We start from the raw sequence: 24,921 nt of genomic DNA on the forward strand, positions 1-24,921 counted from the left end.
AGGTTTAGGAGATTCACAATAGCAGTAGCACAAGTGGAGAATACAGCAAATACAGTTAATTTATATCCAGTTTGCATAGTTGCCAAAACTAGAGGTCATACCAGAACAAGTAAAGACTGTAGTGACAACCAAAAAGTGTGCAAATTGAACAAAAGTGCATTTTATTGCAAAGCATCACCTGCTGGCATCAGGAAAAAGGGTGGTTTTAGTGGTTCAACAATAAAAAAAATGGTCAGTCGCTTTATAAGAGTTTTAATATTGTGTAGCTTGACTCAGGAGGCCTTAGTATTTAATGTAATGATCTAGTGTGTAGGATTTAGGGGGGTTTATTTGCAGAAATGAATGTTGAAACTATGTTTCCATGAGTGAATGGTCACCTGAAACTAATCGTCGCCATCATATATACATAGGGAGTAACTCCTCTTCATGGAGTCCGCCATGTTGCACCGGCATGATTCTACAGTAGCCCAGAACGGACAAACCAAACACTGGCTCCAGAGAGGGCCTTTCCAGTTTTTATGTTGAAGTGGCAGCTTCAATTTGCACCTGAAGGCCTACACATTTGAAAAAGGGGGACAGGGGCGTATATTCAGTTGGTTGCAATTTGCAAACTCACCGCTAGATGTCACTAAATCCTACACACTGTGGTCTCCATTAATAATGTGGATTATCTTCTACAACATATATTTTAAATACATCTACCTTTTAAAGAAAAACTCAAGATCAAAAACCACGTCAGCCGTGGGACATTGTACCAAATCTCTGGTAAAAAAAAAGTTGATGTTGTTACAATGATACTAAATATGATGTTAAATGTGGGGTCTTTTACTCCCACAGGAGAGCTTTCTATTTTATTTTACTGACATTAAACAATGAGTACTTTAGATACTAGATGGAGTAGTTATAAACTTCCAATACTACTGTCTACGAAATGCTTTACACATTCAAGTCAAGGTCAGGCATTTATTATCTCTCTTGCGTCACAGATATCTGAGAAGCATTCACGAATATAGACTATCTCCGGTCAAATGAATGCCATGTTTCTGCTCTCTGCTGTAGTTTATCATATCAGATCTTCTTTATTGTCTGTGCAGCAGCTTGTTCTGTCACTGTACTCCACCAAAGGGACAACTGATTGTGAAGAAATTATCTAAATTCCTATCTAAATTGTTTCTCTCTCTACTATCGCTGCATCATTTCATCATCCTCTTTCTGCTGCTGACAGCATATTCATTCTCTCCTGCATGTAGTTAAATCCAGAGTGGACAACAACATTGCAGCAGGGTTTAGCAGCGTGTGTGTGTGTGTGTGTGTGTGTGTGTGAGTGTGTGTGTGTGTGTGTGTGTGCGTGTGCGTGTGTGTGTGTGTGTGTGTGCGTGTGCGTGTGTGTGTGTGTGTGTGTGCGTGTGTGTGTGTGCGTGTGTGTGTGTGTGTGTGTGTGTGTGTGTGTGTGTGAGATAATGTTTGATAATGTGATTGTTAATTAAAACTATCCTTTAACTACATATATCTAAAACTATTAGATTACAGTGATTATAGTCACTTTGACTTCACCATACGAGATATAGTCCCTTCACAGTGCAATGTTGGGGTATGTGTCAATACTTTGTTATCGCGAGATTTGGGCTACACAGGTGCGTGGCTTTGAGCCAAGAAGGATGCTACCTTCAAGGCTGTTGTACATATTGACATTCTTGAGGAAACACGCATGATCAACCCATAAAGAAGTGATAGAAGTTAGAAGATACTGAATATCCTTGTTTGTTTCAGCCATTTAACTAAATATAGAGCTGAAAAACTACATCATAGATTACTTATGTGTATAAAGACTAATCTGTTAGAGCCACAGGTATTTTCTCAAGTCTGGAGGAGAAATTCACATCAAGTCAATTAACATCAATAACTGGCTTTAACAATAACACTTGTAATATTAAGTATACTCTTAAATAGATGTTTACCATATATTTGCTAAAGATAAAACAATGAATCGATTAATCTGAAAATGAAAGGCAGATTTTTCATTTGATGCATTTATTTTCCAATTTGGCACCTTATTAATACAAATGGTTATGACAAATGACAAGACAATGTCATGTATGCAAAAGCCATCAAATGACGTCCTTATTATATTTATATAATAAAGAATGGCTATCCAGGGTTTGAGTCTTGTTAGGTGAAATCTGTTTTTCTCACGAAACAACCCAATTTAAATATAGAGATTTGCGAGTAATCGTGTCACCACCATCTGTTCTGAGTGCATCGAGCATGGTGTAACAAATTACGTCACGTTGCACCCGTATCTGGCTAGGATGGTAATGCAAATTGGGCAGTCGGAATTTACGTGGTGCACCTGAAGGCAACGAGCGAGAGAGAGAGAGAGAGAGAGAGAGAGAGAGAGAGAGAGAGAGAGAGAGAGAGAGAGAGAGAGAGAGAGAGAGAGAGAGAGAGAGAGAGAGAGAGAGAGAGAGAGAGAGAGAGAGATTTGTTCATCAGCGCTTTTCCGTGTTTCTGGGTCCTCCCTCTGCCTCTCCTCTGCCGTGTCACCGGAGAGAGAAAAAGGGGAAGGAATATGGTTTCATCAGACGCTCCTCCCGTTTCAGCGCGGCTGTAGCGGATCTATATTACGAGCAGGAGGCTGGGGCTCTGTCCGGCTCAAACCTCAAACAACCACCTTCCCCGTTACCTACCAGCCTGCAGGAGCACTACCAGCACACCGGGACACATAAATGGGTGAGATGCAACGCTTTCATTTTGCTTCCAATTGAGAGAATGCCCAAAAATAGCCTCCAGCGCCTCTGCGCATCTGGATGGGCTGGAATAAACGCCCGGTCCAGATGCGCGCAGGGTTCAGCCTCTCTCCTTCCTTCCTTCCTTCCTTCCTCGCCCTCTCCTCTCCTCCCCACCTCACCTCCGCTCCACTGACGTCGCTTCATACATAGCCGAACTGTTTGTAAGTGACCGCACGGGTTTGGCGTTCCTCAGTGTTTCCGAAGCTTTATTCATGATTAGAAAGCCGCGCGTGGGTGTGTAGCGCGGCCGTGCGGGTGGGTTTTCAGGAAAGCAGCGGCATCACATTGATGAGTTGCAGATGTTGACACGTTTACATTCACTCTCTGTCTGACTGCCCATTGTGTTGCACAGTGTTTGACTCTCTCCAGCTCCCTGTCTCTGTGGATGAAACAGGCCTGACTGTGACATTCCTCTCACCATCGCCATCATTTCCCACAGCACTGCGCTGTTCCTCACTTGAAAACGCATACAAAACAATTGCAATTGCAGATTTAGTGCTCATTAGCCTATTTCACAGATGCCATGCAGGGCTGGAGGTGGTACTTCCTTGAGGTTTTCATGTTACTTTTTAATCTGTAGATCTATAAGACATTCCTTCACTTGACAGTGTAAATAAATGAGTTTATGATTGAGCAAGTGAATGTTCTAAAATATTAACCAGTTGTTAAGATTAGTCCAAAATACTTATTTTCTATTCCCTTTGTGTACATACTTTACATTGGATCTCTGTTTCTGCTGCATGTATACAAACACTGCACATCGAGCGTCAGGGGAAACACTCACAGGCACAGTTATACACAGCTGTCAAGGCTGGATGACCAATTTGGAAAAGCAAGCATTTTCCCTTTGGGCCTAGACCACATTCACTGGATGTGATGTGGTAGTTTAATTAATTGCAAAATTGGCTGTAATACGCCCCACTAATTACAGTATCATCTGAAATGGAAACTATATGGGCCTTTAAACAGGTTACTGAATAATAGCTAGAAAAAGCACTGTATCTAAAAGTAGTTTTTATATTTTCATATGTTGCATTCACAGGTTGTATAACCCTTTTTATAAATGTAAAGGCTTTCGGATGCATATACACTGCCCAGAAGGATGGTGGTGGGGGTGTCAACGGGGCACCGCACAAGCGGGATTATCCGTCCATGATTTATGTACAAGAGGAGTAAGTGGCCAAATGGCCTACTACTGTCTATTGGTCAATTTTAACCTATTATTCAAAAACAACACACAGTACAGCTTAGTAAATCATATTTAATCATTTTCAGTATGTGTAAATTCAATCGTTTGTTGCTGAGGTCATAATGGTGACTTGATTGTACTTGATTACATTATTTTGAAAGGTGCTTCTAAGGTACAATAAAGCAAATTTAAAAAAAAAAGCATACTTACAGGGAATAGCTTTCTGTAATTCTGTTGTTGCTGCAGAGTTCAAGGAGAGTCTAAAACTGCGACCTTCAGTCACTCTTCACTTCACATATACGGTTGAATGTTCGTGCAAATGGTCTCAGAATTTATTCTTTGATTTAAATTCTGAGACCATTTGCACGAATATTCAACCGTTATACAGGTCGACACGTTAAAGGAGCCTACTTGCTCTATCGTAGTTAGTCTTAACCGAGAGGAATACATTGAAACCGAAAGACGTAACTGAAAAACTCTCACTCTCTTTCTTGCTTTTGCTGTACTGTGCTGTTGCTGTTGCTGTCACGGTTGTCTCTCTCCACCTACATTAAAAATACAAAGATGAATGCACAAAGTTCTCTCTGGGGTTGTCAAAAAGCATTCTGGGAAATGGGAATGCTGGGAATAATAAATATGTAATGCAGGTTGAGGGAGTACAAACCCTTTGTTACAAAACAACTTCCTGCGATGCAACGGAAGGACGAGTTGGGAAGAGAATATTTAGAATTTTCTTTTAATGTGTGGGAATTTGCTAAAGGCTGTGATCTGATCCACAGTTGGAGTGGGTGGCTTTGACTCGCAGTGGGCTTCAGTCCAGCATGAATGTTTTAGAGACAGAAAACACACAGCTGCTCTTGACATCATCAGCGACGGCACTGAAACATACCTACAACTAAATACAGGTCTGCTGTGAACCAGTGAAATGCAGTATGGCTTTGCAGAGTTCGGTGTGTTTGTATGTGTAGTTTCTTCTTATCTAAACTGACTGCAGCTGTTCAGAGGAGGCTACAGGCCCATCTCAGTTCCTGTATGTGAGTGTGTTTCTTTCTTGACCACTTGAGGGGGAGTTTTGTTTTGTCTGCAGATTTTCAGATGTTCTGTCTCTTGTCTTCTCAAGGCGTGCTGTCTGTCAGAGGCCGCACAATGAATGACTAAACCCATGACACAAGACCATGTACGTTATGTTCGCAGTTTCAGTCATGGTTGGTGTAAACATCAAACTAGTTCTGGTTAAATTAGATTTTATATATAGTCCATAGGCTATATTTGAGACCATATAGAGCAGAGGTCACCAACCTTTTGATACTGAGAGCTACTTCAAGGGGACTGAACAATACGAAGAGCTACTTGTTTGATACAAACTTCATGAATAACATAGTTGCACGGTTCACCTTTAATGATATTATCATTATTAATAATAATCATAATAAATATTCATACATGTGAAGAGACTGTCTGATCACATGTTAATGTTAATTATTCATCACAATGATTATTAACAATGATTTATGGTAGGAAACACAGATATATTTAAACATGCAACATTATTTATTTATGTTCTCAATCTATTTCAACATTTGAAAGTCAGAGTTATCACATCTCTGATATTTGTGTAAATATCTTTGTTGACAGTTTTGTATGAATGAGCACATTTGTAGCATTTTGTTCAAAATCAAACCAGTTATATTTTAGTACAAAGTATCACTTCTGTAAAAACATTAAGAAATCATTAACTGTCACATCTTCAATCATATCCTGTTTGTACAAACACTAACTGTGTAACATCAGAGAGTGGAGATCACATCAGAACCTTTCTTCTTCTCTTAGAACAGTGTTTTCAATAACATCATTTAACCTTTCAAGACCTCTCCGTCGGAAAAGGCTTTCTTGTACTTTATTTAAAAATCTGCAGCTCTAAATGAAGCTTCCGATGCTTTCTGTGACTTGTTCACCGGCCTGGTGTAAACAGACTGCTGCTGCTTTAACTCACAGCTTGTTCTGCCCGCAGTGCTGCAGCTGGTAGTTAGTTAGTTAGTTAGTTAGTTAGTTAGTTAGTTAGTTAGTTAGTTAGTTAGCATGGTAGCTTCTGTGACATGTACCGAAGTGTCTCCACAATTGTGCCGCTTTGCCGTCGCCCCGCAAATGAGACAGACACACTTTTCTTTCACTGTTGTAAAAAAAGTTCATATATACATAAAACATTTTAGTTTTTTTTTATTCTATATTCAATATCGTCATTTTAAAATAAAGAATAATTCAAGTGTTATTGATTTTTAAAAAAGCAGCAAAACAATTAAATACAAATTTTAGACGGAGCTCCATGGTGCTCTACGGGCGACTCACGTGGTCTCTGCGGGCGACCAAGTGCCCGCGCGGGCACCGCGTTGGCTACCCCTGATATAGACTATCTGTGAGGCTACAGTAGGATGTGTTGGTGGAAAAGTTGGTTAGTGAGCAAACATTAAGCTAGTTTTTAATCACACCAATACGGCTAAAACATTAAGGTTCTGGAAAGGTCTAGCAGTGTCACACTGTTACTTTCTTCCACATGTTTGATCCAAACTTATGATATTTACATTCACATGTTAGCTAATACATTATACAGCCATGAGAAACAAACATTCATATCGAGTCTTGTTTGTTTCTCTCTGATGAATGTACGCTAAGTCCAATATTTACCCTCCTTGAGCTCTGTTTCAAAATCCACCAAATCCTGAGAAAGATATCTGGCTTTTTAACTGATAAGTATTCAACTTTCTTCACCAGCTAATCGCTCACTTTTTCGTTTTGTCAGGTAGTGTACTGCGAGATTATCTGAGCCTTTTTTGCCCCGCTGAAAACACATTGCCTACTTTAGGGGATATGACTGATACTTAATGAGACTGAACCATAACCACTGTAAATGAGCAGGATATTAAATCCCAATTTGGCTATTTGCAATGAGGCTAATTAGCTGTAGACTTGGGTCTATTCTCTGTTGGTTTGTCACTGTTACTCCATTTACACCGCGTATTTACATGCAATCTGTATCTGGATATGCTATCTGATTATGAGCCTTTAGTGGTATTTGATAAACATTCTTGTTATATTGATTCTGCACATGTTGTGATTGGATCTCTACATGCAATGAGTGTGCATTACCAGGTCATGGGATGCAATGCTACTGCATGGGCTCTACTTATGTACCCTTTGCTAAGGAAGCGTGTTTATACCAGGTGTAAATAGGTCTATGAATGATCCCTTTTTTTTTGCAAATGTTACTCAAATAGGATACTTTTTTTTGTTGGGGGCTAATTTCAGCTGTGAACTGGTGCTTTAGAAAATAATTACCACAGACTGTATAAAAGAAGTGACTTGTAAATCACAAGTTGGCCACTTCCTAAAGCATACCCTGCTTTATCGTCTATTTTCTCTCAGTGGGACCCTAATTTAAAAAATGGACATCATGAGACATGAAATGAGCTATTGAGACTATAATCTTCTTAGAAACATCTTTTACTGAGGTAATAAATCAAGCATACACAGACACAAGTCTTTTATATATAGGATAAATGATTGTTTTGTAAACTAATATTTATTTATCAATTAATGTATGCACCTTTACTGACTTTTTGTAAGAATGAGTTTGCCGCCATTGTCATATTGCTTTGCAGAGCATTAGATTGCTTTCAAATGTTCTTAGTACATTGTGGGCTCGCATCTGTTCCATCGTGCTGTGTTGTACATCATATTATAGACAAAAAGGAAGGCTGTTTGCTTTGTAAAATCATTTCCAGAGTATATATTTGAAGGCTCAGTTTGCACTCTTTCGGCATCGCTTCACACCAGGCTGAGCTCCACTTTAAAGCCTATTTGACGTTTACTTTGTGTCACTTTTAAGTCGCACCCATCTTTGCACTCAGTGATGTAAGTTCTGTGCAAAGCCACAAGCTGTCGTCTTCTTCCGTAGTGTATGTGTTGTTGACTGACGTGGATGGGTGGGTGGACTGCAGTGTGCGGTCTTGTTCTGCCACTCAGGTGTACTGTAATGTGATTTGCAAGACAACTGCCACAAGCTATCAATTCACTGTACATACTTCTTCTAACTGAAGAACCTCCCACTTCCACTCTCACGGATATGTGCCACTTCCCATGAAACATCACAACTGAGAGCAAAAAAAAAAAAGCAAATGGTATTTGTGCCACGTTGCTCTCTCATCTGTGGCTAATCTCTCTTAGTTATCTCACGCCAGAGTCATATCCTCCCCATCTGAACGCCAGGCCAACTTGGGCTACAGTCGCCTGCTTTGTCTGTTTAATATTGATGTCTTGTGGAAGTCCTCCTCCTTCCCCATGGTGTACACTCTATCGGGTGGTCATGGTGTTTACTCAGTCTGTCTGTTGGTACATTGGTGTGTAAAAACATGTGGCTTTGTGCATGTCATACTATACGTATATGAATGAGCGAGAAATTGTTTTGGGGAGGAAGCCAGTGTGTCTGAGTCATAGCTACCCCTTTTATGCTGTTGTTTCCATGGTTACCCCACCCCCAAAAATCCGCCGCCCGCCCCCCCCCTTTAGCTGCCCACACAGTTTAGACAAGGATCAGGCCTCGACAGCCAATAAATGTGTGTGTGCGTGTGTGTGTGTGTGTGTGTGTGTGTGTGTGTGTGTGTGTGTGTGTGTGTGTGTGTGTGTGTGTGTGTGTGTGTGTGTGTGTGTGTGTGTAAAGGGTTAGAGTTAAGAAAGCTATATGTGATGTGACACATTCAGTACATTTGTACAACTATTAGCAGCTGCACGAGTGGTCAGAAGGTCTTTTTGGAGTTAAGTTGGTGTGTTTGATGTTTAGAGATGTTTTCTTTTTACTTATATTTGACAACATTAACAGTAAGGCATATTCCTCTTTTCTGCTTCTGCATTCTAAATTCAGTACAATTTGCATTTACACAGCAAAAAAGCTGTTTTCACTCAGTCTATTAATTCCAATCGCATTTAAAAAACTATGTATTAAGCTACTATTAATGAAAGTCAGCACTTCCTGCATAGATACAGTATGTTACATTATACCCCTTCCAGCTGCTCAAAGGGCATGATCCCTCTCTTTCCTGGTAAACATTTGCATGACAGACTATACTATTGCATTTTTATCTACCTTATTTACAGCCTTGTGCAGCACAGTACAGGTATACTCTTCATCACCTTTAGTAGACTTTATTAGGGCATTCACTACTACTGCATTTTAGTAGTCATCGCCTACTACCAAAAAATAGTTAACTAGTCGTTTAATCGCAGGGTTGGGCGACCCCCGTCAGAGCATCGTAAAACACATTCATTGAAACTCGACAGAATCTAAATAAAACTCACAAACCCCCGGCTTGGTTAATGTTATGTCCTTCCACTGTTCCAACAACCACCAACCCTGGCCCGGTGAAAATGAACCCTTAATTCCCAGAGTAAGACCTGAAAATGTGTCAACTCTACATGCGAGCTGTCCCTCCTCTCTCTCTCGCTCTTCAGGGGAAGACCCCCGCAAGCTGAGGTGCATCGTAAAACACAACGCTGGAGATACGTTTTTTACGGCATATATATTGGGAGGCATTGCAACTGCTTCATTACTGCGCCATACTGAAACCACAGGTGAACAATTAGTCTACAACGATGCACAGTGTCAACTATTGGCTTTCAAAGTCGACTCGTAGACTGTTCTGGGAAACCTCTGAGTCTCATTGCACTGGAATATGTGACATTGAAAAAATCTTGAAGCATGACTTTCACTGAAAGTCATCTGCGGCAATCTTTCAGTTTCCCTGACAGTAGGTTGCAGCAGAGTATAGTTAGTCTGTGGAGTTTTCCACCACTAGTAGCGCAATGCAGCATATTGTGGATGCTCTCAAGGATGCACTTGCACGTGTTGATAGCGAAACTCTGAGCAGTTGAGTAGTTTGTTGTACTGATGGAATTAGTACAGTGGAAATGTACACTATTCTGAATGTACCATTCTAGTTATGACAGCACAGGTAATTCCACCTCCCCCTCAAGTGGCCTTTATTTGTTTGTGTTCATTTGAAGGTTACTGATTTTTTGAGGAAATGAAACACAAGAGGAATTAAATACAGTTTACTTCTCTGCTGTGTGGCAATCCAGAGTAAATTGCACTTTAATGTAAAATTCCATTGTTGTCGTTGCAGGATTGAGTGTGTTTATATATGTCTGTCTGTCGTTCACTTTCGGTTTTGAACCACTAATTCAAAACCGGCAGAATCATCCAAATGAACCAAGGTGCAAGAGAGTAAATATGGAACAACGTGACCTCTCTGCAATGCTTTGATCCTTTTATTTTGCTTTATTTTTTTAACACACTAACTTTCTGTTTCTCCTTCTCTATGTCACCCAGTGGAGGCCGTGGTGGAGTTTGACTATGAGGCTCAGCAGGACGATGAGTTGAGCCTGACGGTGGGCGAAATCATCGTGAATGTACGGCGGGACGATGGAGGATGGTGGGAGGGCGAGCTGGGCGGACGCAGGGGCCTGTTCCCGGATAACTTTGTCAGGGTGAGTAAGCATAATAATACCCCCCTACTTCATTTTCTCTCCTTTTTCTCAGTCTCTTACACGCTCCATAAACCCGCAAGAGGCCCCCCATAAATAGCAGCAGAGTAAACATGCAGTTTCCAGTGTGTCACTGCAGTATGGTTAGCTTGGGGTGTTTGTGTGTGCTTAAACTCTCACCTCATTCAAAGGTGAGACGTTGACATCTTTTTACACTTTTTCTTTGGAAAGTGGGATGGTTTAGGGTTGAAATTACAATTATATATCGATCAGACAAAGAGACAACATTATGCCATGTGGATGTATCTTTAGATTAAGGTTACAATCACTGCCTGAAATGGGTTTGAATGTCAGACTGCTATTTTCAGAAAGTTACAGAAATCCTCACACACGCAACCGCAGCAATTCTGATCAAGTATACTGGCTTCTGGTTAGTACATTGAGAAACTTCATTGGTTAGTAATATATCCACTGATAAGGATTTTTTTGTAAAATGTGTGGTCGACTTGATCAGTCTCATAACTTCCTCTTTCTCTCCGCTCCGACTTTACTTTTCGATCTTTCGTATACCAAGCTGACTCGTCAGATTTAATGTGTTTTGCTAAAACTTGGACTGCAGCTCCCTCACACCTCACAACAGTTACAAGTTGAGAAAAAGAAACACAAGCCTGTAAATGTTTTATTCTTAAATATTTGCGTTAGGCCTACAATTCAGAGCTAAAATGATAAGCACCTATTTGGATAATCAATTGATAGTTTATGTCATTATGTAAGCAAAAATGAATACATGCTGTCTTTCTTTATCTTGTAATATGACATAAAACTGAATATCTCTGGGTTTTTTGATGATTGATCAAACGCAACATTTGAAGATTCATATTGGGCTTTAAGAACATGTGATGGACAATATGCACTATTTTCTTACATTTGAACAATTAACTGAATAATTGAGAAAATAACCGGCGGATAAAGGGATAATAAAATAATTGTAAGTTGCAGCTTTAATTCATACCGTATGTCCTTGGGTGATGGATCAAGTATCTGTGCACTCAGAGCGACACTTCCAATTGTCTTCCTGCTTGTGGCTCAAAGCAAAAGAAACATGTAGGAGTGAGAGTATCATGTTAAAGCTTCTCGTATAGTAAAACAGTGTTCTTTCTGTAATGAGAAGAGGGAAGTATCTTGTTCACTGAACCATGCTGGGGAAGTGGAAAAGTGCCACAAGCCATGAGCAGAGAGTAGCGTTAACATTTTGACAGCACTGAAGAAGTCAGTCTATTGTCAGATGGTTCGTCGTGCAGCCGGGCTTTTTTAGTGCTGACTGAATGTCACAGCTCTCATTCACTGTCAGGGAGCCGGACAATGGGCCTGTGAAGTCCCACTGATGACGGTGTGTGTGTGTGTGTGGGTGTGTGTGTGTGTGTGTGAGAGGGAGACAGAGGGAGGATGTGAGTAATGCAGTAATACCAGACTGGTTTGTCACAAGACTGCAGTTATAAAGAATCAGTGACATTAAGCTTTGCATTGCTGAAGAATGAGTGTGTGTGTGTGTGTGTGTGTGTGTGTGTGTGTGTGTGTGTGTGTGTGTGCGTGTGTGTGTGTGTGTTGTGTTTTTAGGAAGTGGGGGATGTGGACAGACAGGTTGAAAAGGGGACAGGACGTGATGGGTGATGGTATGCAAGCAACCCCCCTCCGGTGCGCCACTAAGATTATTAAGATTATTAAGATTATTAAGGTGAAGGTCATTGAATTTTGATCCGAGAAGACAGTTTGAAAGGTGTTTTTATATTTTTGTTTGAGAACACTGGAGTTATAATTTGAGGGTCAGCTCAGGTTAACAAACTTCCTAATGTGGAAAGGACGGTTTATTTAGCAACGCAACCGATATTACAGATATAGTTAGACTGCATGCTACTAATGCTAGCTTAGGGAAGATATGTGTATAGAAAGCCTAGAGCACTTTATTATATATTAGCTGTCTAACTAACTATACTTTTTATCTTTTTAAAATGTGTTTATCTAAAACAAATTGCTTACTGGGGAAATGTTAAAACCACACCGCACAGGTAAAGTTAGAAACACGATCAGCTGCTGGGTTTCATCGCTGCCTAATATATATTTTAAATGACTATTCACAATATTAGGGTTGCAACTAGCATTTTTTTATACATTTTTTGATTAATCTGCTGCGTATTTTCTCAGTCTCGATTGGTCTGTGGAAATGTCTTGACTAGTCTGGGGTCTACAGTGTGTTTAAGGGGAGTGCTATCATCGTCTGACCTCTGTGGTTTAGACAAGCAGGTGTTGAAAATCAGAATCACATGCTCTGATGTGACAGAATGCTAAACACTGTCCTTCATGGTGCAGAAGAGCAGCTGGATTTGCCTGTTAGTCACTTTTAATAAGTAAAGTCACTGCGGATGTCTGAAAAGTTGCAAAAAGAACGCTGACGTTGACATTCTCTTTACTTGATAGTGCAACTTAACCATACATTTCAACGTATTATATTTAATTAGTTAAACGCTTAGTCTAAAAAAATGTCAGAAAATAAAAACTATTTTCATTCTAGTTTTCCAGATTCCAAGGTAACATCTTCAAACGTCTTGTTTTGTCCGATTAAAACCCAATACTGTATAGTAAAAGTCCCAAAAATACAAAGAGAAAAGTGACTAATACTGATCAATTATCTAAATGCTTGCAGATATTTTCTGTTAATCATCTTTCAATTGTTCTTTCACTGTCTGTGTTAACAATACGAATCTTTATAACATGCTTTATAAAAGCTTTTCTTCCTGTGCCAGTATGACCAGTGATAGTTGCGCAATAAGGAAATAATTTCACAACGCTGTTTCCCCATACTCTCTCTCTCTGTATTTCTGAGTTACAGAATATTGTGTAGCTCTAAACACAGTGGATGTTCCCTGCTACACTGCATTGTTTTGCATTATCTGTGACTGGAAGAAGAAGGTCAGAGGTCTGGTGAGAGGGGATGCACAGAGCCGTGTTTAACCATAAAGCAGTGCAGTGTAAACCACATACTTGCTGTCAGGCTTTTACGCATTACACGGTCAAACACAACCAAACACTGCAGTGTACCTTATGCAGGTGTTTCCTGTTCAGATATCATGTTGTCTTCCTCTCTTCTTTTCAGCTGGGTTTCCTTTAACTGGGGGTTACCTCCATATCCTCACAGGAGGAACTGCAGTAGTGTATGAATGCGGTCCAAGTAGTAACAAAGGCATCCAAGAACAGTACAGTTAGCTTCCTTTTCTTTTTTTGCAAAACCTTGCAGTCATTAGTGTACGGCTCCAAACACAAATATTGTAATTATTTAAAAACAAGTAGCCTTAATAGATAACAGATTTTAGAATTTATGTTGCTTTGCTTTTTAAGAGGTGTGAAGCCGAACAGCTGGTAAACACCGCCTCTCCTTCACCACAAGGGAATACGTAGGCTAAACAATGGCTTTTTGCGTAGGTTGGCTAATGTCTCCAAGTTAAATGTTTTTTGGCTCTGTGTCTGTGCATGTGAGTTTCTGAATGACCGGGTCTGTGTGTCTCTATATGTTTTTTGCTGTACATGAGGGCATTGCAGAGTTAGAGCAAGTCCATCTGCACTCTAACTGCAGAATCAATGTCTTTTTTGCTTCTATCTGCACATTAACACTGCATTAGCCTACTTAGCAAACTGCAAACACCAAATGTCATGGAAAGGTAACTGCAGGCTGAAACTATTCTTTTAAATATAAATACAGATGTGTAAGTCCATATATATATATATATATATATATATATATATATATATATATATATATATATGGATAAATAAATAAGTCTTATCCAGTTTTCAAGTGCTCACATGTTGTGGTTTTGGAGGACAATGTATCTCCTTAAATATTAATCCATCACTTCCTGTTGGAGGAGGAGTGCACACACAACATGTGAGAATTGACTTGGCCTCTTCATTACCGAGAATGGGAATCTCTTCTCTGCTGAATGACGCGTTTCTTTGCTTCTTCTTCTAGCATCACGTCCCGACAACCTTCGCAGCTCCTAAAATGGCTCTTAGTCTAAGATGAGCTGGCTGTTGTCTAGGAAACGTCTTCTCTTGTTGATATTTTTGGATCTCAGAGGCTCATTAAGGCTTTCACGCCACACCAGGCCATTCACAACCAGAGTGTGTGTGAGGGGCTAGATTCTGTGAGTCAGTACACTATTATGCTTCACTGAGCTGCGTTCGCCACAGGGCCGGGGCTTATGAAACAGTGTCATGATTAATGTGGTGGAGAGATGTGAACCGTCATGTCAATTTTTTCCGGGTCTCTCTCTCTCTCTCTGTAAATGCCTCCCTGTTTGTTGTTTCCACATCTGCCCGCTTGTTGATTCTTCTGCCACTCGGCGTATTTGTTGGCCTGTGTCTCACTGCTTCTCTTGATCAGTTTCGCATGCTGTCTTGTGATTCTTTATGCAAGTGAAAGTCATGTGCGCAGAGGGGAAAGGTTGCAGCAGGGAAGGATACGGCGGTACTCTGTTTGTGTGTTTGTGTTTGGACGAGCTTTACGAGTCTGCAGGTAAACAGTGAGGGTCACCCAGGTTACTGACATCTAATACTGCAAAACAGTACAGAGCAGAGCTGGGTGACTCATCAACAGAGACTTCTTTGTTGACAGTCTCTTACCTTTTTTATTCCAATTTGATGTCACATTTTATCACCAACATTTTAGTCCAATTGTAGTCACATGCTTAAGTACATTTGAGCTTGGCAAGAGATTATTTTATGTGTTTACATTATATAAGGTGTCCAATATTCCTAGCATAATGTAATATTAGTTCCTTTCTTTGCCAATAAGAGGTGCAACCATGATACTTCAATTGGATGTGAAAAAAATATGTCTTATTTTAGTTAATTGTGTTTTGTCGTTTCATAATTTTCGTTTCAAAATAAAAGAGTTCATTTTTATTTTTATTTCCGATGATTACTACATTAATTACATACGATTGTCATAGTAATGTGACTGCAAAATTGTATTGTCATGACAATGACAGTGACACAATTGTCAATATGTATGTCAATAAGAGCTTAAAGTAGAACAATGTAAAGAGTACTGTGAGATACAGAGTCAGGACCTGCATGTAGCAAACGGTTATAGTCGTCCTGTATCAGCGGCGTCCTCCTTCACATATTTTAGTTTTATGTTATTTATTATTATGTATGAGTCAAGTACAACTATATATCTTATTCTATAAATAGAATTAGCATTTAGACTGATTTTCAGTGTTGTAGTTAAGTCAGGTTTGAGTCATCATGTGGTGCATTAGTTTCGGTTCATACGCAGTTGACGAGTGGGATGACCTGTTTGAGTCATAATCGTGATCCATTGTTATCATTATCATAATTTTGGTAGTTTTGTGGTTTTTATCATTCAGGTCAAGTTCTCCTCATATTCTTATAATACAGTTTCCTTTTTAGACGGAAAGTAATGTTTATGTTTACAGCTTTCACGGTCTGTGATTATTTAAATCATTTCATTTTATTCTTTCTTTCTCTGTCCTATCTTATTTCTGTGTTTGTGACTTACCTTTTCTCACCTGAACCTCCTATTCTTTCATCCTTATTCATCTTCCTCGTCCACTAATCGTCTCCTGTCCCTTTCTTTGTAGGAGATAAAGAAAGATGGAAAGAGGGATGGAGGACAGGCAAGCATGATCAGATCGGACCTTTCCAATGGACAGGCCAGCCCTGTGTCCGACCCCACCGTACGGCCAGGCCGGAGAGGTACTCAACTCACACACACACACTGTCACACACACATTCATACATGTTAATCATCAGGCAGGTTTAAGTCTTCTCAAACATAGATCCTATTAGTGCCAGAAAGGAATTGGGTCAGGCATTCTTGGTACACACAGTCAATATACACACATATACACAATGGTGGAATGAAACATTACATTTACTCAAGTGTTGGACATTTGAGGTACTTCTGATACCACTTTCTACTTACAGCTTTTGTTACTTTGCAAGTTAACATTTTTGCACACAAAACATGAAATGTTTCAAAAGTACAGCGGAAATAAAACGTCGATTAATCGACATCAAATTACCGGTAACTATTTAATAATTGTTTAATAATGAAAATATGGATGATATCACTAGTTGCACCCTTATATAAAATATATATTTAAAAAATAATTGATTCACCAACTACAACAGTAAAACCCTGCTTTTAAATGAATGCATGAGTAATAATAATTCAACGACATAATATACAATAGTATAACAGGCACATTGACATTTCTCTTGCATTAAATTGAATACTTTAAGTAAATTGTTCCTGATTATACTTGAATACTTTTCAATGCAGGACTTTTACTTGAAATTGAGTATTTTAACAATGTTTACTTAAGTAAAGGGACTTCCTCCACCACTGCATGCACGCTTACTTAACATGAGGAGGAGTGACACCTTGTGGATCAAAGAGGAATCACAGGGCTACATCTTAATGCCCCCGCTGGTGTGGAATGAGTCAAGAGTAATGAGCAGGCTAATGAGTGTAAGACAAACAACTGCAAGGCCAGTGGGAAGCGTTTGGTGTCGGAGTTTGTTAGTAAGACTGTCTTCTAATTAAATGGTCAAAGGTTAGCCTGTCAGTCTTCATCCATGAGGGCTTTTAATAAGTCAGTGAACACCTGCTCACTCACTGTAAATCATGAATTATGGATGAGTGCAGGAGCCATGTAAGCCTAAAATGTGTTTGTGTGTGTGTGTGTGTGTGTGTGTGTGTGTGTTTGCAGTAGAGCAAATCCGTAAGCGGAGGTGTAAAGCGTCGTTCAGCTACGTGCCTCAGCATGAAGACGAGCTAGAGTTGAAAATAGGAGACGTCATTGAAATCATAGCAGAGGTAAGACTGATTACATTTTACTGGAGCTTTTCATTATAAACCAGCCAGTTGGACTTTATAGTTTGTTCATGTGTTTATGTGATTATGTTAGTATGTTATAAAATTGATATTGGCTGGCATGTATCATATCTTTTGAACTCTCAAATAACCTGTGAACAATTCAAAGTGATGTACATAAAACATAAAAAGGAAATAAAAAGGTTGAGTGTGTAGGACTTAGTGGCATCCAGCAGAGAGGTTGCTGATTACAACCAACTGAATACCCTTCCGCTCACCCCTCCCTGTCCCTAAGTGTGTAAAGCCCTCTCCAGAGCCCGTGTTTAGTTTGTCCATTCTGGGCTACTGTAGAAACGTGGTGGTGCAACATGGCGGACTTTGTGGAAGAGGACTGTAGATATGAACAGTTTCAATTAAAAACATTGTTATGAATATTATATTCCATTTCTGCTAATAGATCCCTAAATGCTACACACTGGACCTTTAAGACAATATATTAAAGAAACACGAATAAACAGATTTTAAAAAATAATAATAATAAAGAAGTGGATGCTAAAAATGGTGGACAGAACACACCTGTCCCAGACCATCTGAAAGGACTGTACAGATCATTATGTAGCAGCAGATCAGAAATGTATTTTGGCCCTAAACCATTCAATTGTAGTAATTCAAAGTAAGTTCTTCACAGACTCACAGAAAACCAGTGCAGAGTTCAAAGAACTGGTGTGATGTAATCCACTTACTTGATCTTTTGGGCAAGAGATGTGAAGACACCAATACAGTAATCAAGCCTACTATGAATATCTACATCCTCACATGCAGCATATAAATCATAAAAAACTACATGTGATGGAGTGATCATCAGTATGTTAAAAGCAACACGCTCTTGATGCCAAAATGCTCTATGAAAAAGATATCCTGCTCTTCTGGTTAGCTCATCTGCCACTCTGATGTGACCCGAACATAAACACAACTCTTCAGTGCGCATCTGTTTAAATCTTTGTCTGGTTTCTCTGTGTGCTGTATTGTGTGTGTGTGCGTAGGTAGAGGAGGGCTGGTGGGAGGGATTTCTAAATGGGAAGAGTGGAATGTTTCCCTCCAATTTCACCAAAGTGATCAATACGGAGTCAGACACACCCTCTGTAGACACATCGCAGGAGGAGCTGCGCAGCTCCCGCACCAGTGAGTCAAAATAAAGAAACATATTCAACTGAATATACCTTTGCAGCAGCGCATCAGTAAACTAATATGTATTGTCTCTTCTGTGTGTGTGTGTGTGTGTGTGTGTGTGTGTGTGTGTGTGTGTGTAGGTAAAGACAGCCCAGGCAGTGAAAGTGATGGAGGCGACAGTCGGTCAGAAACAGGGTCAGGAGAAATTCAGCCCAAGAAGGTAATCAATGATGTACCATATCTTGCAACATTTGAGACTGTCCTCTTCTTTCTTCCTTTTGCACTGCATTTTTTGCAAACACAAAAACAACAAATTCTTTACACTAGTCTTAGGACCATCATCAGAAAAGAATCATCTATGTCATTTTTACGTGCCACTGTATTTCTTTATCAAGCTTATCATTAATAAAGTAAGCATATATTTAATACATTGCATTGCATACAACACGTCCATGCCACATGACCCCTCACAATAACACCAAGGTAAACAAAACTACCCCATATGAGTTTGCTAACGTTAGCTAGCTATGCTAATGTTGTTAGCAAACTAATGTTAACGTTAGCACAACAGCAGACCTGAAGGCAATAATCTTCACAATGGTCATATGTGCTTACAGCTCTAATTGCCAAGTTTCTCACTTAATTTGAATACTGCAGGCACTTTTACAATGACATACTTTTGCTTTAAAGCAGGGGTGTCAAACTCAATCACAGAGAGGGCTAAAATGTAAAACTGGGACTACGACGAGGGCCAAACAGGGTCAACATTTCTACAACAGGATAGATATATTGGATATTATTGATATTATTGGGCCTTGAGTTTGACACGTCTTTTTTAAAGGAATAAAAACATAAATAACCAACAACCCATTAAAATCCACTGAAACTGTTCAGCTTCAAGCTGACTACAGCTGCCACCCACGAAGCATTCTACAAACATTCAGGGCCACCAGGGGTCAGTATTTGACACTCAAACCACAGATTTTTGGTGAAGTGTTCCTTTAAATATTGCGTAAATCTTTAGTTTTTCGTTGCGCATCATCCCACCTCATTATTTCAACCATAGGTCCGTGGGTTTGGCTTTGGTGACATCTTCAAAGATCAACCCATCAGGCTCAGACCACGCTCTATGGAAGTAGACTCAGAGGGGGACAAGGTGAGACACACACACACACACACACACACACACACACACACACTTACTTCATACATTTTTTGATACTGTGATCATTGTATTGTGAGCAGTAAAGGAAGGAAGTCCCAGCCTTGGCTCCTCCCCTTCCTCTGTTTCAGTTTTACAGCACACAGGAAGTGGTTTTATGTTGACACACACCCACACACACACACACACACACACACACACACACACACACAAACACACACATCCTGCAGCGATTTGACAAGCAAAGCAGAAGTGAGAGCTTCACAGGGCAGAGAGAGAGGGAGAGAGGAGGGGAGGTAATACAGTTTTTCACTGACGTTTACATATTCACACACACTGTCTCCTGCTGCTGCCGGAGCTGATGTAGCAAAGCTCTGTCTGTCTGTGGCTAACTGGAACCAGAGGACAGGACGGTAGGGTCAAGTTTTCTCCATTTCTGTTCCTCTCTTTTCATTTATGGTTTAGCTTTCTTCTCTCTTTTGATTTGTTTAATTTTCATCCTTTGTCTCCCTTGTTCTTCTCTTACCCTTAGCTTTTCATTCTACTTAAAGTGTGTTGTGGTTTAGCTTTGGTGCTCTTTAGTTACTCAGAAGGTGCAAACCTACAAATACACATGTAGAAAATAATTTTTGAGGTGAAATGTTCTTATTAAGATTACAAAATAAATGAAAATAAGTCTCTGTTTCTAAAAATAGGTATGTGTCTGTTGATGGTCAAAATACAATTAATACAAAGAAGTTTATGGATATGAAATTAAAGGGTCAGTGGACCAAAATTACAAAGATTTTATTTTATTTGCAGACCTTTTCAAATATCTGCCTTTTTAAGGGTTTGGGTTTTGTAATTGGGGTTCATTGTGGTTCATTTCCATAAACCTGACTATTAAAGATATAAACAAATATTTAGTCTTGGCATCATTTAGAAGAACATTTGAACCATCACGAGACATAAAAATCCAGACTTATCATTTTCTCGTTTTAATTTTTTTATCTAAATATGAAACCTCTTAAAAATAAATAAATAAAATAAAATAAAAATCTGCTTCCTGCATGACGTATCAGTCGAACCTCACCAACTATACCAAACCTGGAACCTTAATATCATCTTCTGAGCAGCCAAACAACACTGAGGCTTAACTACAACTCTTGTGAAGCTGCTTAATATCATGTCAAAAAAGCAGAAGATAAGAGATGAAGAAAGTGAAACCTGTATGTAAAACAAATGTAAAACCTCATATTGGTTGTACTGTAGCTGCTGCAGACATATAAGGGTGTGTGTGAGTTTGTTCTGAAGGATGTTTGTCAGCCTGTCCCGCTGAGTGGGAGGCTGTAATGTTGCTTTATGGTGAGACGAGTCTCTCTGCTCTCTAATGAGGCTCTAGAAGAGAGGATAGCAGAGCGTTTCCATCCGGGACATGGGGTGACGCTGAGTCATGTGAAGCCATGTCAATTTTATAATTGTACTGGAAGGTCAGCTGCTTGTGAATTGGCTCCCAATGTGCAGCTACAGCAGCGTTGCACATTGTGAATGCTAGTTTCAGTATATTTTAACTGCATGTTTTACAAGCTGATGAGAATTGCAACTATTTGTGTGCCAGTATTCAACACATGTCAACTCTCATTCTGGCAAAAGGGGTTTTTGTTGTTTCCTCCAGATTTTTTCTACGCGATGAGTCAAAGTCACTTAACCTTGTGATCAGCTGAGTCCTCCATGTAAAAAAAAAGCTACTAGTCTAGATCCTTAAAACAGAGTCCACTGCCAGGCTTACTCAATGGTAGGACGAAAGAAAGTCTGCTTTATATTTAGCCATTCAACGGAGATATCAGCACTTTGTTCTTCAAATCACCCTCTGGTTTGAATTATTGGGCAATTCAAAAATATTTCTATGCAATGGACCAAGTACCTGAGGACTGTGATACGAAGCGAGTTCAACACACTACAGTCTGTGTGACCCCGGCGTCTCACACTATGACGCACGGCTCAAGAAATGGACACAAAATGAATATATATGATTTGAATTGATATACTGTGTGTTGTGTGCTTAAAGAGCCACATCATGTATACATTGCCTTGTGTTACTTTGCTCCGGGTACTTTTATGTATGTTGTGGGTTGTTTATTAGATCGGAACGTAAACCTATTTACCGCTTTGAATTATTTTCTCAATATTAGTTTTTTATTTGCTCCCAAGTGCATTTTACATCACCGGGGTTGCAGCTGAAGAATAAGACAAACTTATGACTTTATATGGCCTATAACTTCTTCGTATTATCGTACACCTTGCACACCTAACATAACCTGCTCTGGAGAAGCATAAGTTACCATGGTGATCTACCCCGGTAAGTAGTGAACCACTGTCGAAGGACTGAACATTTGGAGTTAACACTGAAGTTACCTCGCTAACTTCAAATCCTGCTTTGTAGTACAGGTCTCTGTTGTGGATGTATTCACCTTGGCCAAAGAAGTGATAATTTCCTCACATTCAGTGGAACAATAGAGGGCTCAGAAGAAAGCACTAGCGTAGTGCGTACAGAAATGTTTGGTGTCTTTAGGTAGTTATTTGAATTGAATGTAAAATGTGAATGGGGTTGCTTGGAGTGACATATCCAAAGGATCATCACCCTGCTCTTCATCTCTAGAGAATATTTTAGTGTCTCGGTTTCAAGGCCTTCAACTCACCACTAGAATCGGCGTCGTTTCATGAATGCAGGCAGTAGCAATTCATCTGCTCAGCACCAAACAGCAGACAGACCAAGTGTAAACATGCAACTGTTTGCTTGCATCTTTGCCATAATAACTTTATAAGGCGATAGATAGTATGTCGATGTTGTTTAGCTGCCCCCATGTGGGCAAAACAACTTCTAATGCAGGTTATAAAAGTCACGTCCATAGGCTTGAGACCTAAAAACATCAGCATATGTAGAACACTTGCACTCACAAATTCATAAATACCACGTTAGTGTCGTTGAAATGGACTTACATACAGAGCCTGCGAAACCTATAGTAGCGTTACTTCAGCAAACTGACATCATGCATGCTTTAATCTTGTCTACATTTCCTGGCTCTGGTCACACTTTGGTTTACAATGCTGCCGCTCTGAAACAGCCAGGTGTACAGTACAGTACATGCAGCTGTAGGGTGTGAGGTTTCTACTACACTAAATAAGAAAATGGTTCCCTTTTTTTCTTTTGTGTGGTGATGATTTGTCTCACTGTCTGTCTGAGTCCTTCCAAAAATAGTTTTGTCCCTAATGGCATCAAGAAACTCTTATTGGTCAGTCCCTATTGACTATAAGAGGCCCAGAAACATGTGATACTTGGGACATCGAAATGTCTCTGTGATGTTGTAATGATGTCTGAATGCTTGTGGCATCACATGGGTCTCATTAGACTAGAGAGAGGGGGGAGAAGAAGAAGAAGGGTGTAGAGAGAGGAGAGAAGCTGGCTGGGTAGGTGGTTTGGGTTTTTTTTTTCCTCTCAGGCTGAACAGAACAGAGCACAGCTGTGTCTTCAGAACAGACTGGGTCTTGTGAATGTGTGTGTGTGTGTTGTGTGTGTGTTTTCCTGTGGAAGAGCCACCCTGGTTCCACAAACACTGTCAAGGGATATCGTCCAGCCGGAACACAACGGCTCCTTTAACACCCTTCACCATGAAGTCAGCTCGGTGTTTTTTGCTCTAAATCCGATCTCATCCTCTCTTATTAGCTGGTTAAGTTGGAGCTGTGCTTTTCACTGGACAAAGATCATTTTTAATTGAATTGTTTATTGTTGTCTTTCAGTGTTTGACAGTTTTTACTCTTTCATTTGGGAAATTAGTACATTTTTCAACAATTATTGACTGATGACTTATATTTCCTTACAGACATTTATGGTCCCCCAGACAATGAATCCTACTAACTTTGATGATACCCTTGCTTTTCTTGTAGTGCCACCATAATGTTGACATTTTTAGTTTTAAGTGAGATGTCTCATTAGCTAATGGATTGCTATGGAATTTGGTTCAGACATTGATGTTTCCCTCAGGATGAATTATAATAATAATTCATCTAGCGCCGACATCAGGTCAGAAGAGATATGTTGATGTATTTCAGATATGAGCAATTTATGATCCTTACCATTTACCTTGTTTATATTTTCACTCTTTCCTACATTGCACTGCTGGTGCTTCACAATAATTTCCCTCTGGATCAATAAAGTTTTATCTTAAGTAAAAGTTTTATTCTTCCAATAGGCTACTTCGGTTTACGACCAAAATCCCTCCAGCTGGTTTGCTTGGTTATGCTAATTAGTAAATGTTAGCATGCTAAGAAACTAAGATGGTCATTGTTAGCTAAAAGAGCCACACAGTGCGGCTAACTTGACTCCATTTAAAAATTAAAAATATTTATCTTTTATTAAGGAGTCCTTCCGGGTTATGTTATCCGGGAGGACTCTGGAAACAGTTGCAGGGTACCGATGGACTCGAAGGGTGGAAGCAGCGGGTGTAGGAGATCCTTCCAGAAATGCTGAAGGCTTTGGTTGTTGAGGGGCTGTCTTGGTTGACATGCCTCGTCAACATTGTGTGGAAGTCTGGGACAGTGCCTAGGGGGTGGCAGACCGGGGTGGTGGTTCCCCTATTCAAAAAGGGGGACCAGAGAGTGTGTGCCAATTACAGGGGTATCACACTTCTCAGCCTCCCTGGTAAAGTCTACTCCAAGGTGCTGGAAAGTCAAACCTCTGATTGAAGAGGAACAATTCGGATTCCGTCCTGGACGTGGAACAACGGACCAACTCTTCACTCTCGCAAGGATCCTGGAGGGGGCCTGGGAGTACGCCCAACCGGTCTACATGTGTTTTGTGGATGTGAGAAGGCGTATGACCGGGTCCCCTGGGTGATACTGTGGGAGGTGCTGCGGGAGTATGGGGTGAGGGGGTCACTTCTGAGGGCCATCCAATCCCTGTACGCCCAAAGCGAGAGTTGTGTCCGGATACTCGGCAGTAAGTCGGACTCGTTTCCCGTGAATGTTGGCCTCCGCCAGGGCTGTGCTTTATCACCAATCCTGTTTGTGATTTTCATGGACAGGATATCGAGGCGTAGTCGTGGAGGAGAGGGGTTGCAGTTCGGTGACCTGAGGATCTCATCGCTGCTCTTTGCAGATGATGTGGTCCTTATGGCATCATCGGTCTGTGACCTTCAACAGT

At 40.1% G+C, this 24,921-nt stretch overlaps 1 protein-coding gene across 2 annotated transcripts in view; it reads left to right on the forward strand.

Moving 5' to 3' along the window:
• The first annotated feature begins 2,530 nt into the window (after positions 1–2,530).
• Positions 2,531–24,921, forward strand: part of sh3kbp1 (SH3-domain kinase binding protein 1) — a 31,466-nt gene continuing 9,075 nt past the window's right edge. Inside the window, exons 1-7 of one of the 2 annotated variants that reach the window (XM_029457877.1) lie at positions 2,531–2,730; positions 10,358–10,515; positions 16,173–16,287; positions 17,307–17,413; positions 18,454–18,592; positions 18,721–18,800; positions 19,647–19,736. In XM_029457877.1, the coding sequence (XP_029313737.1) occupies positions 2,727–2,730; positions 10,358–10,515; positions 16,173–16,287; positions 17,307–17,413; positions 18,454–18,592; positions 18,721–18,800; positions 19,647–19,736 (693 nt within the window). In that variant the 5' untranslated portion in view covers positions 2,531–2,726. The remainder of the gene's footprint in view (positions 2,731–10,357; positions 10,516–16,172; positions 16,288–17,306; positions 17,414–18,453; positions 18,593–18,720; positions 18,801–19,646; positions 19,737–24,921) is intronic. The other variant, XM_029457876.1, reaches the window with a different exon arrangement.

The sequence above is a fragment of the Cottoperca gobio genome, chromosome 20 (assembly GCF_900634415.1).
Source record: "Cottoperca gobio chromosome 20, fCotGob3.1, whole genome shotgun sequence".
NCBI lineage: Eukaryota > Metazoa > Chordata > Actinopteri > Perciformes > Bovichtidae > Cottoperca > Cottoperca gobio.